We start from the raw sequence: 16,853 nt of genomic DNA, 5'->3' as shown, positions 1-16,853 counted from the left end.
GTCTCTTTCTTTTCCCTTTGGCCGTGTTACTCCTCCGTACACAAACATCTTATCGCTTCCACCGTGAGTCAAGACCTTAAATACTTGTCAAATTACATGAACTAAAATTATACCTAATGGATTGTCCATACTGAATGAGCCACTGTGGACAAGATCACATTATATTTGGATTAGAGCACAAAATGTACCCCGGACCTCTTTAATTTGTCACAATGTTTAATTCATGGACATTTCATACATCACGTAGGGAACCTCATTAAAATGTCTCATGGTTCCATATTCAAATTGAATCTGTTAGTGGCTGGATCATGCGTCCCAAGGTTTATTGGCAACTGCATGGTCCATGCACAGGTGTTTAAAACATCTCTATATGGTATGTTTTGAAAAAGGCACATTTTGGGTCCAACCACCAGCGAGGATACTGCAGCTTCACCACTTCAGCCCTTGCTATAATTTCATGAGTCCCTCGCGAGCCTGCAGGATGCACGATAGGAGACGGGATTGTGAAAGATCTAATTAAGCAGAGCAATATGCAGTCATCCCCAGCCCAGGACAAGACACAAATCAGGGACTGTTGCCAGTGGGCTGCAGGGCAATTGGGCTTTGCAGTAAAATAAGTACTGGAGCCTCAAGATAACGACCATCCCTACTTGTCTGTGGTCCCCTGTTTAACTTTCTTTACAGCTTGGAGGTGATGGGTTGTGAATCTCAATCCCATTGCGCAAACATAAAGTCGATATTTGTCTTGTGCACCTAAATGGCTAATTAGTGGTTTCTCAGTCGCCGGGTGGCTGAAAATAAGGCTTACTTTTTGCCTAAAAGACAAATTCGTCTGAGAAGCGTAAGATTAATATTCGTATTGTGGAACATCTAAGGTACAAATATACATGTAATAAGTTGACTACTTTATAGTGAAACCTAAAAACAATAAAACACTTAGTCCTGACTTTAATGGCAAGAGTGGTAAGCAGCTGCTGCCTCACAGCAAGATTATATTTTATTTTTATTTTTTACCAATTCTGTATTGTATGTTCAACTTTTGAAGCTGAAAAAAAAATCACTTATTAGTCACAATCAATTAATTAATACCAGCTAGCGGCTTGCCGGGCGCCTCGTACCTGGCAGGCTCGCCGCAGTGGGCGGACTACTTTTCAAAGGCAAGTTGATATGTTTACGTATTCTTACAAAAACATTTTGGGGGTTGAGTTCCCTTTGAAATACTTTTTTGGGGGGAGTTTATCAGCATTCACTTGCTATTACAGTTCATCTGAGTAGAAAATAAAGGTCTTCGGGCCACCTGGCGCCAGCGTTCGACTGTGTGGTCTCGGAGGACAATGAGTGACCGAGAACAGAGATGCCTCGGAGTACAATGACGACAGGCTTGATTATGCGAGTACACAGCAAGGTCTCCAGCATTGTTGTGCTAATCATGTTAACGGACAGAAACTGAAGGGAGGACAGATGCTAGGAAAGGGCACTGGGGGTTATGTTATCCTGCTCAGGGGAGACTAGCATTGGGCTTTCTCTTGTACTTTGTTTCCACCAGATGTGTTTTTTTTCTACAATTCACACAAACCAGCCAGTAGCAACTATCATATATTTTTATCCAGCAGGGCACTTTTTCCCTCCCCATTATCAACCGCCTACACGCATGGCTGTGATTTTGAATGAGGACAACTTTCAATTTTGTATTTTCTTTTCTTGTCATGTGGATTTGAACAGCTATAAATGGTTAAAAGCAGATTTAATCCTTTGTGATGTGTGTGCCTGACTTCACAGAGTGTCTGCTTTACACAAATCTCTGCAGCATTGCGTACAAACTCACAGCAGTTATCTGCAAATCAGTTTGAAAAGCCGTTTGGAGAGAGCGGCGAGAGTCATCTCGCGTGGTGTGAGGTTTACTTGGATGACATAAAAGCTAAGCCTCTAACGAGGTTCTCTGTATTAAGTGTTTGAGAACACATATTAACATAACATCTTAATTGTAGCCATGAATATTTCAATCAAGGGCACAAATGACGAGAAAGTGACCACATTAACGTGGGAGCATAAATCATGAAAGTCAGTCTATGTAAGATTTGTATGCTGTAGGATATCTATTACAGAAACAAAATACAATATACCAGTTCAGGGTGTACCCCGCCTCTCGCCCGGTGATAGTTGGGATAGGCTCCAGCACGCCCGCGACCCTAGTGAGGAGAAGCGGCTCAGAAAATGGATGGATGGATGACTATATCCCCAGGGGAGATATATGAGAGAGATATGACTATATATATATATATATATATAATATGCCGGCACGGTGCGGACAGGTTAGCACATCTGCCTCACAGTTCTGGGGACCGGGGTTCAAATCCCTGCCCCGTCTGTGTGGAGTTTGCATGTTCTCACCGTGTCTGGGTGGGTTTTCTCCAGACACTTTGTCCCAAAAACATGCATGGCAGGTTAATTGAAGACTCTAAATTGCCCGCAGGTGTGAATGTGAGTGCGAATGGTTGTTTGTTTCTATGTCCCCTGCGATTGGCTGGCGACCGGTTCAGGGTGTACCCCGCCTCCCGCCTGAAGATAGGTGGGATAGACTCCAGCACTCCCGCGACCCTAAGCGGTAAAATATGATGGATGGGTGGATATATATATATATATATATATATATATATATATATAGGAAATTTCGTTCAAGGATTCAGAATGCAGACAAATTTGCTTCAAGGTGTACAGTAGTATAGAATTTGTTTGACCGCAAAAAGCGAGAATCCATGGGTAATTGGTGCATTTAAAAACAAATAATAAAAAAAACCATTTTGTGTTTTTTTTGTTTTTTGTTTTTGTTTTTTAACCCCCAAAATACTTGAATAAGCGTAGATAAACTACCCAAAAACATTTTCAGGGTTGGTTCCCCACCAATAGGTGAATCCGCAGGTACCGAACTACGAGAATGGGTTCCACAGGGTTACAATAATCATTGATCGTATTAACGTTACAGCAAATGTCTAATGGCGTACTTAAAAAAAAAAATTGAATTATTTTTCTTTTAGTCACAGAAATAATGACATTACCTTCTATTACTATGCTTCAGTGCACATTGTGGGGGGAGCGGTGTTTGAATTTCGACTAATTACATTCACATTTTAGTAGTATGTCATGGTCCTTCATTGCAGTTAAGTATCACAATAAAGCTATGAAAAGCCAAGAAAAAGTACCAAATATTTGGTTGAATTCCAAATCATACAGCCATAGGGACATTTTGACTTTGGCAGGTGGTCTTTGTAGTTTCAGGCTAATATTTTCTTTCACCTCTCGTTTCAGGATCCTATATGTTGGTGAACTCCTCGCAGCATGAAGCCGGCCATTGCGCTCAGCTGCTGCTGCAGAGTCTGAGTGAGAACGACACACACTGCGTCCAGTTCAGCTACTTCTTGTACAGCCGCGACGGCCACAGTCCAGGGGCCCTGAAGGCATACGTGCGTGTCAACGGCGGGCCGCTGGGCAACCCGGTGTGGAACACATCAGGATCTCACGGGAAGCAGTGGCATCAGATGGAGCTGGCTGTCAGCACCTTCTGGCCAAACGAATATCAGGTAAAGACGACGATGATGATGATCATGTTTCTTTTTGACCTCATCGAGCTATTCCATAAAATTAATGAAATTACATCGCATGCTCTGATTCATGTTTGGAGGATCAGCTCAGGTTTTGGTCTTAAGTGACATTTTGCAAGTGTTCCCACCTATTGGTAGTGGTGTAAGTAACAAAGTACAAATACTATAAAAGTCAATATTTCAAGTATCTGTACTTGAATATTTTATTTTTCTGGCAACATTTTACTTTTACCCCCTACTTTTGAATACAGCCATACTGTATATAGTTTCTACTCTTTGTCAAAATAGGCCTGTTACCTTTTTCAACCTCTACAGACGATGACATGACGTGAAAAAGATTTGAGTTGGTGATGGATGGAGACTTGGGGTTTTATAAGGCGGTAAAAACAGGAACAGGTGCGATATGGAGGAACCTGATACAGGGAGCATTAACGACAATGGGAACAGATTGAGAGAAGCAAGATATTCCCTAGCTATTGCCTTATTTAAGAGAACTGTTGAAAGAGTTCGGCTACAAGAATGATTTGTGGTTAATGTGTTATGTCTTCTGCCAGCCCCCAAACCACCAACTTCTGCCATGCAAAAATTCTCTGTCTAATCTGAAAGGAAACATATAGGTAAGGTGTATTTTGTAAATTGTTAGAAAAAGCTAATTTAGCGTTTTTATTTGTTAGTCAGTTCACAATGTTAGCAAAGCTATGGGCGCACGTTATTTTGACATCATAGAATCCTGTGCCAATGCTAGCTAACGCTCTGTTGAGAAAAAAAACTTTTTTTTTTTTCTTATTTCTTGTTGGTGTTCAGTTAACAAACAATTAAAATTATTTTCACGTTTTACTTTTGTACTTAAGTATTTTATTTTATTTGTTTTACTTAAAGGACTCAAATTAGTGCTTCTACTTTCATCACTTTTTTATATTATTATTATTATTTTTAACACACACATAAATGTAATTTTAAGTGGAGTGTAAGTACGTCTGCCTACCTGAAATGGATTTAGTACTGACACTGCTTGGGGCACTTTGGAATCTGCAAAGGCTACTATTGTCTTTAATATGACATTTCATTCATTCACTAAGGTGTAAAATTCCGCTTCTTTCATGTCACTTGTCACGAAAGATACGTTATATGAAATAAATGCCTATTCGCTCGCTGTCAATTCTCTCGAGATGACCCTTGCTCTTTTCTTATGTGGCTTAATCAGACATGACACATCCACCTTTTCCAGCCACCTTCACACTGCATAGTAATTTGTGTTTCAGAAGGCATAACTGTCAAACATAAAGTACCATCTGGTTTATATTTGTTGATTTATTTTAGTTATTTAACCTTTATTTATCCAGGTAAGGCTATTGAAAACTCTCTCCCTCTCTCGCTCACACTTTCTCTCTGTCTCTCTCTCTCTCTCTCTCCCTCAAACTCTTTTTTTTAATATGCTGAGAATTGTTTCTACTTCACAGAAAACATTCACTTTATAAAACAGACATTTCATTACTGTCCTATACAAATGTATGTAGAGTGCAAAAAGGCATTGCTCCAGAAGTTAATTCAATAGTTTATTTACACTCATATGTAGCCAAGTGTGATTTTACCATCAGGGCGGATTACAGCCAGCTGCAATAATGCTCATCATGCTCTATTGCCTATTTACAGTATTACAGTATATTGGCTGGCATCCAATGTGTGTGAGAGATTTTCCTGTTGGTTTGCAGATGGTTTGTCAGGTGCTTTGAAAGTATATCCATCTTTTGATTTGATTTAATTTTTCTGCAAACTCAGTGGAACTGTCAAAAAGCAATTAAGTTGAGTAGTGTGGATTTTTTTTTTGTGAACTGTCAGCAGCTGTAACTTAATTGAATTGTGTACAACCCTGCAAGAACTGACCTTCACTTTGTAAATAATAGTTCCTTGTACAAACAGGGGCAAGATTTAGAGCGACTCTTTCCCATCCTATAGCCTGACAATGAGGTAAAACGTGTCGCTGACAGACAGGAACAAACAATGCTGTGATTTCCTCAAAATGTCTGCTCAGAAATTCAAAGTTATTTTTCAACTTGAAGTCCTTGCCATGTGCAAAAAATGTTGAATTCCAAAGGACACAGTGTCATGAGATGTGTTATTAAAGGCTTAGTTCAACAGTTCAGCGAATATGCTGATTATGTTTCATGAAGAATAAATTACAGCACCCAAGCTATTGTTTGGAAATTGGAGAAGCAATTCATTTGACCAATCAGATGCTATTGATGTGTGTATGTTTATGTTAGCTGCTGGGCCAGCTGCTGGGCCAGCTGCTGGGTCAGTATGAAAAAGGATCAGATCAATATTCATCCGTCTATTATTTTAACAGCTTATCCCATTCAGAGGCCCAGCGAGCTAGAGCCTTTCCCGCCGGACATTGGAGAGTGGACAAATCCTGATTCAGTCATAGGATCAGACCAAAGCTTCATATCAATTGGTCATATGCCTTGTTAAATGTACATTATTCAGGGGAGCTGGCGCCTGCCTAAGAGGTGGCGTATGCCGTGGGCAGATCGCTTGCGTTTTGCAGGGCTGCCATTTTGACACTGATAAAATGCATGCGTATTCACTTAATGAACCTGCGTGGTTCTCATCAGATTTGTTTGTTGTTTTCACGACTGCGACAGGTCAAAAACAGGACGCAAATTCCGTGTGATGCTTATAAAAGTCGTCATGCCGAACAATGTGTATTTTACAAAATTTCCATGCTGACGGAAAAAATTACAATCAAGCAATTATTTATTAGTTATATAATTATTTATTAGTTTGAGTGCACTCAAAATATGTTTGTGCTGTATTAAAGTTAGATGGCAGATCAAGAACTGATTTTCCAGAGATTAAAAATTACCATGAAGAATAAAACATTCTTTTATCATAATAATTTTGGGGAGTTTTGTGAGTGTGAAGGTGTTTGCAAACCTGCTAATTAGTGGCTCCTCCAGACAGACTTGCAGAGCTTCATAAACAAGCTAATAAGGTGTCAGTGAAAGAGCTCTGCATTTCATTTTCCCAACAATAATTGTCCATACACTGCTTAATTTATCTTTGCATGGCATCTGCAGTGTGAATCATCCCATCTTTGCAATGACCTCATTAAATACTTCAATATCTGTTGCTCTTATGTTGGAAATTTGATAGTGAGTGAGTTGAACAGTGTCGAGTGTCTTGTTGAAGATCGCCTGAGTGGGTACTGCGCTGAGCTGTAATCATTCTTTTTGCAAAATGTTATTCTGTTTTACTAACATATCAAGGCAGCTTTGGATGCATGAATAATGTGCTGATTAGGAATGCAGATACCAGTATAGGGTATCCGCGCTCGTAAAATCTCTGCAATACTGTACGCACTGATACCACGCCACCAACCTGAAATATACATTCCAGGTAGGAGCCATGTCAGCTGTTTGTGTGTGTGTGTGTGTGTGTGTATGTGAGAATATACTTTAAAGACACGGCTGACAACACTTTTAGGTGGCTGCAAATTATGCTCTGTAAAATGGATGATGAGCTCCTCGGGCGGCGACAAAGGTGGGCGCCCGGGGGGCTCCGGTGGCGGCCGCCACCAACCAGAAAGCCCCAGTTGAAAACTCAATAGGTGGGTCTGGACGCAAAAGTGTGTTGTGGAGCCATTTTGTGTGGGTAGCGGGTAGGTAGTAAAACATTTATAGCATAATAATTCAGACAGGGAAAACTCTTACAGTTGCTTTGGTCTGCAGACTTTAGAAAAGAGGACAAACTATTTATGTCGCACATTCCTAAAAAGAAGAGATCGGTGAAAATTCAAACTCAAGCTCAAATGTAAGTACTGATTGTCATACGCTGTCTGAAAAAAAAAGTGGTATCGGTGCATACCTTGTCCTGATGCTCTTTGCGTTTCCTCTGAGCAATATTTGACTTTGTGTTATGAATTGGTCTTCTTTCTGTCTTTACATCCCCTCCGATATTATCCCACTTATGGCTTCTCGTGAGTCAGAATGTTTCTATGGCTGCCAATTGAGAGGAGGATGATTAATATGAGGAGGAGTGGAAGTCTTTTACGACTGGGCAAACACTACCATCTTTGAATAAAGCAGCTCAATCGGTTTAATGTGCACGCCATGAAATATTATTTATAGTTTGTGTGCTACTCCAAAATTTTAGAACAATTATAGCTTGAAAACCTTCTTTTCTTTAGTAGGTGAATCTTTGTAAAAAGCCCAGATGTTGCTGTCACACACTATCAGTGGGGTTTTCCACCCTCACACTTCTGACGTGTCGCATCGGCTTTCACAATTTGGATCCCATGCTCAAATTAGTCAGTGTTAGAAAAATTAATTTTTGCACTGATAAAGTGTATGCATTCTATTATCTTCATTATAACATGATCTGAACTCTGCGCTAGTGTGACGATAAAAAAGGTCACCTTGCTCCGGTCTCTCTTGCTGATATTATAGTATCACAAAACAGACATAACATGAAATGTTTGGTGGACGCCAGTTGTGTCAAGGCAGAAGATAACTGCCTGTCCATGTTTATTCTGACTTAAGGAAAATAATAAGACACTTCGTAGCAGCCGCCAGCCTGGTTGTATTTGAAACTTGCATACAACGTTTTTTTTTTTGCAAAGTGCTTGTAGCGTCGTGTTTCCCCCGTGACATCAATCATTACAAATATAACAATTCTCAGTATTGTGGTTGTAGCTTGCAGTGGTGGAGAACTGAGCTGCTATTACTGAGAGCTGTTCCAAGTATTTGGTCGTGTAACTAGGAGCAGCAGTCGCTCATCTGTAAGGACTCGCGCTTTGAGGGTCATTGTTCAAGTCCTACTGCGGACATAATACAACCCCAATTCCAATGAAGTTGGGACGTTGTGTTAAACATAAATAAAAACAGAATACAATGATTTGCAAATCATGTTCAACCTATATTTAATTGAATACACTACAAAGACAAGATATTTAATGTTCAAACTGATAAACTTTATTGTTTTTAGCAAATAATCATTCATTTAGAATTTTATGGCTGCAACACATTCCAAAAAAGCTGGCACAGAGTCATGTTTACCACTGTGTTACATCACCTTTTCTTTGAACAACATTCAATAAACATTTGGGAACTGAGGACACTAATTGTTGAAGCTTTGGAGGTGGAATTCTTTCCCATTCTTGCTTGATGTACAGCTTCAGCTGCTCAACAGTCCGGGGTCTCCGTTGTCGTATTTTACGCTTCATACTGCGCCACAGATTTTCAATGGGAGACATGTCCGGGCCAGTCTTTTTTTACTACGAAGCCATGCTGTTGTAAAACGTGCAGAATGTGGTTTGGCATTGTCTTGCTGAAATAAGCAGGGACGTCCATGAAAAAGACGTTGCTTGGATGTCAGCATATGTTAGTCCAAAACCTGTATGTACCGTTCAGCATTAATGGTGCCTTCACAGATGTGTAAGTTACCCATGCCATTGGCACTAACACAGCCCCATACCATCATAGATGCTGGCTTTTTAACTTTGCGTGCATAACAGTCCGGGTGGTTCTTTTCCTCTGTGGCCCGGAGGACACGACGTCCACAATTTCCAAAAATTATTTGAAATGTGGACTCGTGGGACCACAGAAAACTTTTCCACTTTGCATCAGTCCATCTTAGATGAGCTCGGGCCCAGAGAAGCTGGCGGCGTTTCTGGGTGTTGTTGATAAATGGCTTTTGCTTTGCATAGTAGAGTTTCAAGTTGCACTTACGGATGTAGGGCCGAACTGTATTTACTGACATTGGTTTTCTGAAGTGTTCTTGAGCCCATGTGGTGATATCCTTTCCACATTGATGTCGGTTTTTGATGCAGTGCCGCCTGAGGGATCGAAAGTCACGGGCATTTAATGTTGGTTTTCGGCCTTGCCGCTTACATGCAGTGATTTCTTCAGATTCTCTGAACCTTTTGATGATATTATGGACCGTAGATGATGAAATCCATAAATTCCTTTCAATTGTACGTTGAGGAACATTGTCCTTAAACCGTTCGACTATTTTCTCACGCACTTTTTCACAAAGAGGTGAACCTCGTTTTTTACCAAGTTGATCAGTTTGAACATTAAATATCTTGTCTTTGTAGTGAATTCAGTTAAATATAGGTTGAACATGATTTGCAAATCATTGTATTCTGTTTTTACTTATGTTTAACACAACGTCCCAACTTCATTGGAATTGGGGTTGTAAATTAAATGGTAACTAATTGTTGGAGAGGTGCTTGTCTGCTTCTTGACTACTGTTGGGGTGCCATTGAGCAAGGCGCCGCGCCCACCCACCCAGCTCAAGAGGTGCGGCGCTGTTCAACTTACTCTGACGTCTCTCCTTGTGTGTGATCTGGTTTTCTCTGTAGTGTACAACACAAATATGCAGCAGTGTGAGTTGAATTTCCCCTTGAGGGATAACAATGCAAGTAATACATTATAATACGTTACATACTACAAATAAGCACAGCTTTCTTTGTTGCGTTGACGTTTTTCACTACTGCAAATGACAACTATAATGCATATTAAAGCAATACCTATTTGACGGTGTTAATCAAAACATATAGAAACAAGAAATAAATCACTGACTATAACTACAAACAGCTGGATTAATTTTGGACAGTGGCCATATAAGCCCATTTGATCCGGACCTCCATGCGATGCTAATATAAAATAAACCCCAGAGCAAAAGCCCCAAAACTTTATTCCACCAATGCTTGTTATATACTGTACAACGCATCATAGTTCTTTCTAAAATTTCAGTGGCCCTTGAAAGGATAAATGTTACCAGTCCCTGGTTTAGAGGCCACGCGGTTTTCATTATTTTTCATTAAAGTGGCTCCATAGCACACATATCACTGTAGCTTGCATAACCTTTGAAGTTCTTGCCCTCTTCAGGGCAATCACTTCATATTTTAGATATACCCTCTTATTAAACAAGCAAAGTACTCGATGGAAAAGGCAACTCTTATTGTCTCCCTGTAAAATTCAATTCTGGAACTTTTCAGTTCTATTTTTGCTTGTATAAACAGTTCCTGGCTCGTTGCTGTGGTTCAATGATACAACTTGTCCTCACAGCTTTTTACACTGTATGGAAAAAGAACACTCAGTGCTTGCTGAGTTTCAACTTATTTCACTTACTGTTTGTCTTAAACATTGTCATCACAAATTCAGATTAAATTGTCATCAAAATACTACAACGTGTTTATAATAAGAAAAATAGCAGCGCTACAGTATTTTACTTTATCGAAACATAGACTAATAACATAATTTAATAGAAGGTAAATAATCAGTTTGTGCGTCACGATAATGCAATGGGCATTGTGCTGCTTATTCTGGTGTGTGCTCCTTGGCCACAGAAGGCAGTATAATGCATACGAACATACTAAACGTTGATTTGATGATGAAACAAAAGAAGACTCTCTCAACTGTTTCAACTAAGATGCAATATTGGTCATTTTTTTTGCAGAGGATAATATGTCTGGGAGTATTGTTCTATGCTGTATCTGCCAGTGTTGCTACCGCTTGTGTTCAAATTTAAGTTGTTTAAAGGTTTATAATTATCACAACATTCCTGTTAGTTTTGTTAGCACGTCCATGGCCTTTTGCATTGTGTGTTAGGATTAAGCTCATGGACTTTGGTAAGACCAAGTTTATGTGATCTGGTCAAATATACTACGTGTAATTCTCTTTGTTTTATGTTTAGTTTTAAAGTAAACTTCAAATTTTTGCTCACAACTCCGCACCAGGCCATGTTTCTCAAAAAAAAAAAAAAAGTGTAAATTGGGTCACTTGTAAGTCGAGGTTTATTGTTGGATGCTGCCAAGTAATTCACTCCATTTTTTCTAGATTGCTTGAAGACCTGATTACCAACAATCAATTCCACACAACAGAATATCATACTATTAAACATTATACCCATCTCCACTTCTATTTGTTGTCTGAAGCTTTACACACACGTCTCCCCCTTTTCACTATGTATTATTGATTTTGGTGGATTTTTATGGGGCAATATAAAGGTCACCTTGAAAAGTGTGACCAGAAGATCACCTGGGATAGCCTGCACCGTTTTCCGTCTTTTTGTCGGCCTTAGTTTCAACTACCAGGAGAAATTTCCCATCAAATATTTAAGATGCTATCCAGGTTCCCTCCATGGTTAAAACACTTCTAACTTTCTATGCTTTACAGTACACAATTTTTTTTTTACACTTGATGATACTGCTACCATTTCCGATCACAAACAGGTTGTTCAGATAAGAAGGGTTCTGTCGGGAAAATGTATCATATTAATGGAGCAGTTGTCAAAAAAAACAAATAAAAAAACACACTGATGAGCAGCAAGCAGGTATTTAAAACTTCTTTTATCTCTGGAGTCCCCAAAAAACACTTGATGCAGGATCCTCCAAAGGCAAGAATGCAACATCATCAAGAACGTGGAGTGCTGTTTTGGGCTAGAGTGATGGGAAAGAGAGAGAATGTAGGACCTTTTAAATGACCTCTGCAAAATCAAGTCAGTTTCTAATTCACCATTTCCTGGCATGGTATGATAAGAAGAACCTTCCGCAGTAAAATAATTACAATGCGAGACAACACCCCATTCTATGCTGCTAAATATACTGTTGAAGCGTTCGCTGACGTGGATATACAGGGAGGAAGTTCAAGGTGTAGCCACAGTCATCCCCTGACCTCAACCTTATTGAGAACCCGAGGAACATCCTTTAAAGGAAAATATATGAGGGTGGACGGCAGTATACCTCCAAACAGCAACTCTGGGTTGCCACTTGCATCTTTAACTGAGACACAGGGAGAAACTAGCCATGGACTTACAAGTTCAATTGGTGAGAGAGTTGATAAAGTAATATCAAATATTTATTTGTGTGTTTGTGTGTGTGTGTGTGTGGGGGTGGGGTCCTCAGGGGGGGGGGGGGGGGGGGGGGGGGGGGGGGACAGGTTGTAATAGCATTGAATATATTTCCTTTTTAAACGGAATTTGGTGTGATTTTGAACAACAACAAAAATACTGTTCATGGCTGTTTTGTTGAATAAAATCCCCATTATTCAAGATATTGTAGAGTCTAATATTCCAGGCATTTAGTTGAGACACATTAGAGAAGACCCCTCCCTGTCCAGTTTTTAAGCTCGTCTTAAACCCAATTTTTATTTTTTGGCTTTCAACTCGGCATGAGACTTTGCACGTTTTGGTGTTTTATTGTTCTTAACTTGTTTTATGTTCAAATGGTTTTATATTTTTGATATTTATCTGAAAGGACAAAGGCGTCTATTGTTAGTTAAGATTTGTTCAAGTGGATGATACACTTGGGGACTGAGACACGACATCGATTAGAAGCGAGGCTGCTACTTAAAACAATGTAGCAAATGTTGATGAAATGTTTTTTTAAAAACACTGAATTCTTGGTCTATGATACATATTGCTTTTTAAAGGACGGCACCCATCGCAGTAACCTCGACTTGTAGACCCTTCAGTTAAAAAGTTGGTGTCAAAGATTTGTCATTTGGGTCTGAAAATCTTTCTCTGTACTGAGCCTGTGGCTATGAAAAGCCATTCAGCAAATACAAACTGAGGTTTTTATTTTATTTTTTTAAGAGTGTATTCGCTACAGTCTTCTACAACTTCGGCATTTTCTGTCTGAGCAGATTGACTTTGGCACATGACCTTTCGTCTATAATATTTAGTGAGTAATACATCTATGGAAGATCTTTTGTTGGGTGAAAGACCCTGTGTCTAAGGCTGTCTCTAGTCTGTAAATTAAAAAGAAGAATCTAGTTTTTGGGCTTGAAAACGTCTCTTTTGATGTGTATACATTGCAACTTCTCCAGAAAGCCAACATTACTGGCCAATATACCGGTAATGTGTTTTCAAAATTCAGATCAGTCATACATAACTTTTGTTTTATCGGTCGATGGTCCCTTAGTCGAGAGTCCAAAAACAAGTCATTAGAATAAAACACTGGCATACGGAGCATTTCACTGGCAAAGTGGCTTTGAATGACAATTTGGAGGTTGCTCATTGAAACAAATGCACACCGCGTTTCCTGTTTAATAACGAACCCTCCTTCCGAATGGCTAAAAAGACTGAGCCGATGGTTTCTAAACAATCAATCTCATATTGAAGTGCTTTAGTTTAGCAGTGTATAATGCTGGCTTCAATTAGATATTTTAAGCTTTTCATTTTTCCTTGTACACCATTTCACCCAATTAGGGTCTCAGGCTAATGTTGACGTCAGCCTAATAACATGGTACTGAGTTTTTAAAAGCGAATTCAACTTTTGAAACTTTCGCTCACTGCTATAATGTCTATGTTCAACGAGAAAGATAGAACACAGAAAATCTGATGAAAACGATAATAATAAGAGTAATATCCCCTGTGAAACCTTTTTTGTTGTAAAGGTCCTCCAATAGCACAACAAACTGAAATCTAAAAATAAAATATCGGAACTTAAAAATAAAATAAAATAACTTAACTTTTAACTTTTGACCCTGCGTACACAGCACAAATACTTTTCAAATTGGATTTTTCTTTTCAAATGTGTGCCACTTTAAAGTATCTTTTTGGAACTTTTCCCCATGATATTATTGCGTGTATTCTCGCTTCATTCCTGAAATTATAATACACTTTCACATTAAGAATGACGCAGATAATTGCTTTTATAAAAAGCTTGCCAAATTTTGATATTTAAATACCCCATCCATTTTCTACACGGCTGAACCTCACTCGGGTTGCCTTTCCCAGCTGACTGTGGTGCACCTTGAACTGGTTGCCAGCCAATCACAGGACACATATAAACAACCACCCATTCACACGCACATTCATACCCAGGGGCAATTTAGATACTGACAAATTAAAAACTTTTACAGGGGATTGGTCACTAATTAGCAGTTCAAGATTGCGACTCGTTTAGCGCTGGCGAAACGTCTTACCCGGATAGACGTAGACAGATCCATGTGGTATACTTTGAATTATAAGCTTTTCCTTTCCCGATACATTGAGAGATCGGTGGAATAGCTAGAATAACTCAGTTTTTCTAAGATGCTTAAATAGTCACATTTTAGTTGTTTTCGTTAGGTTTGAGTGCAAACCTTTAGAGGTTGCGAATGAATTTAAAAGCTCAATCAAATGAGTTTGGTACTGTATCGTTATTGCTACTGACAATGATGCACGACAATGAAATTCATTAGTTCCCTTTGAAGCTTTCGTTATATGCCTGAGCAGATTGGGCTCTCGTTTATGACACATTTTAGCAGGCGCCCCACACGTATGAAGTTATATGGAGGATAGTTTGGTTGTGTGTATGAGGCCGCAGTAAAAGTCAGAAGCCGGCGATACTAGCCACATTGTAATCATTCGGTCGGAGGATTATGAGAAACAATAAGTCAAAGCCTGCCTTTCGATCTAACGCGTGGATGGAGCCCTGTCCTTGGCGCTAGGAAAACAAAGTTCACCCTTGTCTCATAACTCGGACTATTATTCAGTATGATGATTTGATATTGATTGGGTTTCATATAACTTATTGTTCCATAGAATGGTACAGACATATTTTCCTCCCTTGCATCTTGCGCCCCTGTGCAGCTGCACTATGTGCTGTTATGGCTTCATAGCAGCCCTTATTCAGGATGTAAAATGACTCATGCGCCACATTGTGTGCCTGCTGATAAAGCTATTATTTCCCTTGGCCCTCTGGATTTGGGCAAAACGTATCCATCTCTTGTTTACTGGCTTGTTTGCTTCTCTTATTTTCTATCTGCTGGCTTGTTTGGGGTCAACAGATGTACAGCAAAGTTTTAATGGGGTTGCTTGCAATTAATGCATCTGCCACCAAAAGGAAAAGGGGGCAATGGAGAATGCAGAGTCGTCAATTGTTCGTTGAAAATAGCTCTCGTGCCACGTAAAAGATGCCTTGGGTGTTATTGAAACCTGCTCATCGTGTTTTTGTGTTTCACTTGTTGCAGGTACTGATTGAGGCTACTGTTTCCACGGCGCGGCAAGGATACATTGCCATCGATGACATCATGGTGCTCAACTATCCCTGCTGTAAGTGACACCTCTGACAATAAGTTGCAAACACAGACGGTTACTGAAGGGGGAAAAAAAGGAAAAGAAAAGATTGAATGGCTTTTTGAGAATGTACTTCAAAGCGCCATGAAACATAAATAAGATGAAGACAAGTCATGGTTGATCATCCTGGTTATCCCGAAGGATTCTGCAGCATCGGCTGCTATTAAAACATTTTGAAGTCCTCATGTGATGGTGAAAGACGTTCACTTTCATGATCTCTTGTTACGCTGTCAGTGTTGAAAGCTTTAAGTCATACATCTTTTCAAAGCCTTTGAATGATTTTTTTTCTTTTAACTTGTCTCCTTACACTGGGTGGCTTTTTGTGGTGAGAACGTAAAGGCACCATTTCAGTGTATTTTCAGCCCATGGGGACTTTGTGTAAAACATTCACTCGGACCCTTGAGCCCCTTTAGTCTCTCGGGGTCATCGTGTCATTCTGTACTGCTGAATGTGAGAGTTGTTGTCAGCTCATCCACATTCATCAGCTGCGCTTGACAGTGCTTTGGGGTGAACTGCTCTGAAAGATTTACGTTCTAGGATTCAGTGTGCTCGCTATTATCCACAATCATGATAAACCTACACGTCCACTTCTGTTTTAATAGAACAATAAAACACAAAAACCAGCAGGTTGGTTTACACTCGCTGCATGCTACTAGTGCAGTTCCCCCACCTCGTTCCTGCCTGTGACCACAGATGGTCTTTTGAAGGCTCCCACTGTGGCAATTAAACAGTTAAGAATCTCATCAAGACCTGTGCATGCCTCACAATGTGGCATACATCCAGTTAGCGGGATTTGGCAGCACACAGTGTGAGTGAGAGAAGAAGTAAGATGAAGTTCAAGGGAAAAGTCACGAGTGAAAAAATAGCTTCACTGAGAAATTGTGTTGATCACATTTTAGTTCTCTTCCAAGGATTACTATTCGGAAACTTTTCACACAGACTGTCCACATTGCTTACTTTTGTTCAGCTGACTTTGCATCATTTCCCACGTCGTTTATTATTTTGTAATCATATTCTCAACCCTTTATTGAGGCAAAGCACACATTTTACATTGGAAAAATCTCACGGCACAACACCAAACAAAGATGCCACAAAAAGTTGCTTTATAAATGAGCACCGGCTTAACAAGCACTTCAGTTTACGAAAAATTTTTTTAAAAGAAAGACAGGTTCAAAGCTGACGTAG

The 16,853-nt window shown here is 39.7% G+C and overlaps 1 protein-coding gene across 2 annotated transcripts in view; it reads left to right on the top strand.

Moving 5' to 3' along the window:
- The window catches only part of ptprub (protein tyrosine phosphatase receptor type Ub), a 184,343-nt gene that overhangs the window by 86,670 nt on the left and 80,820 nt on the right, over positions 1 to 16,853 (top strand). For both annotated transcript variants that reach the window (XM_061675010.1, XM_061675011.1), the window contains exons 3-4: positions 3,307 to 3,578; positions 15,563 to 15,644. In XM_061675010.1, the coding sequence (XP_061530994.1) occupies positions 3,307 to 3,578; positions 15,563 to 15,644 (354 nt within the window). The remainder of the gene's footprint in view (positions 1 to 3,306; positions 3,579 to 15,562; positions 15,645 to 16,853) is intronic.

The sequence above is a fragment of the Phycodurus eques genome, chromosome 4, assembly GCF_024500275.1.
Source record: "Phycodurus eques isolate BA_2022a chromosome 4, UOR_Pequ_1.1, whole genome shotgun sequence".
Lineage (NCBI taxonomy): Eukaryota > Metazoa > Chordata > Actinopteri > Syngnathiformes > Syngnathidae > Phycodurus > Phycodurus eques.
Note: the sequence above shows the minus strand (reverse complement) of the source record. Positions and strands in the feature narration are given on the sequence as shown.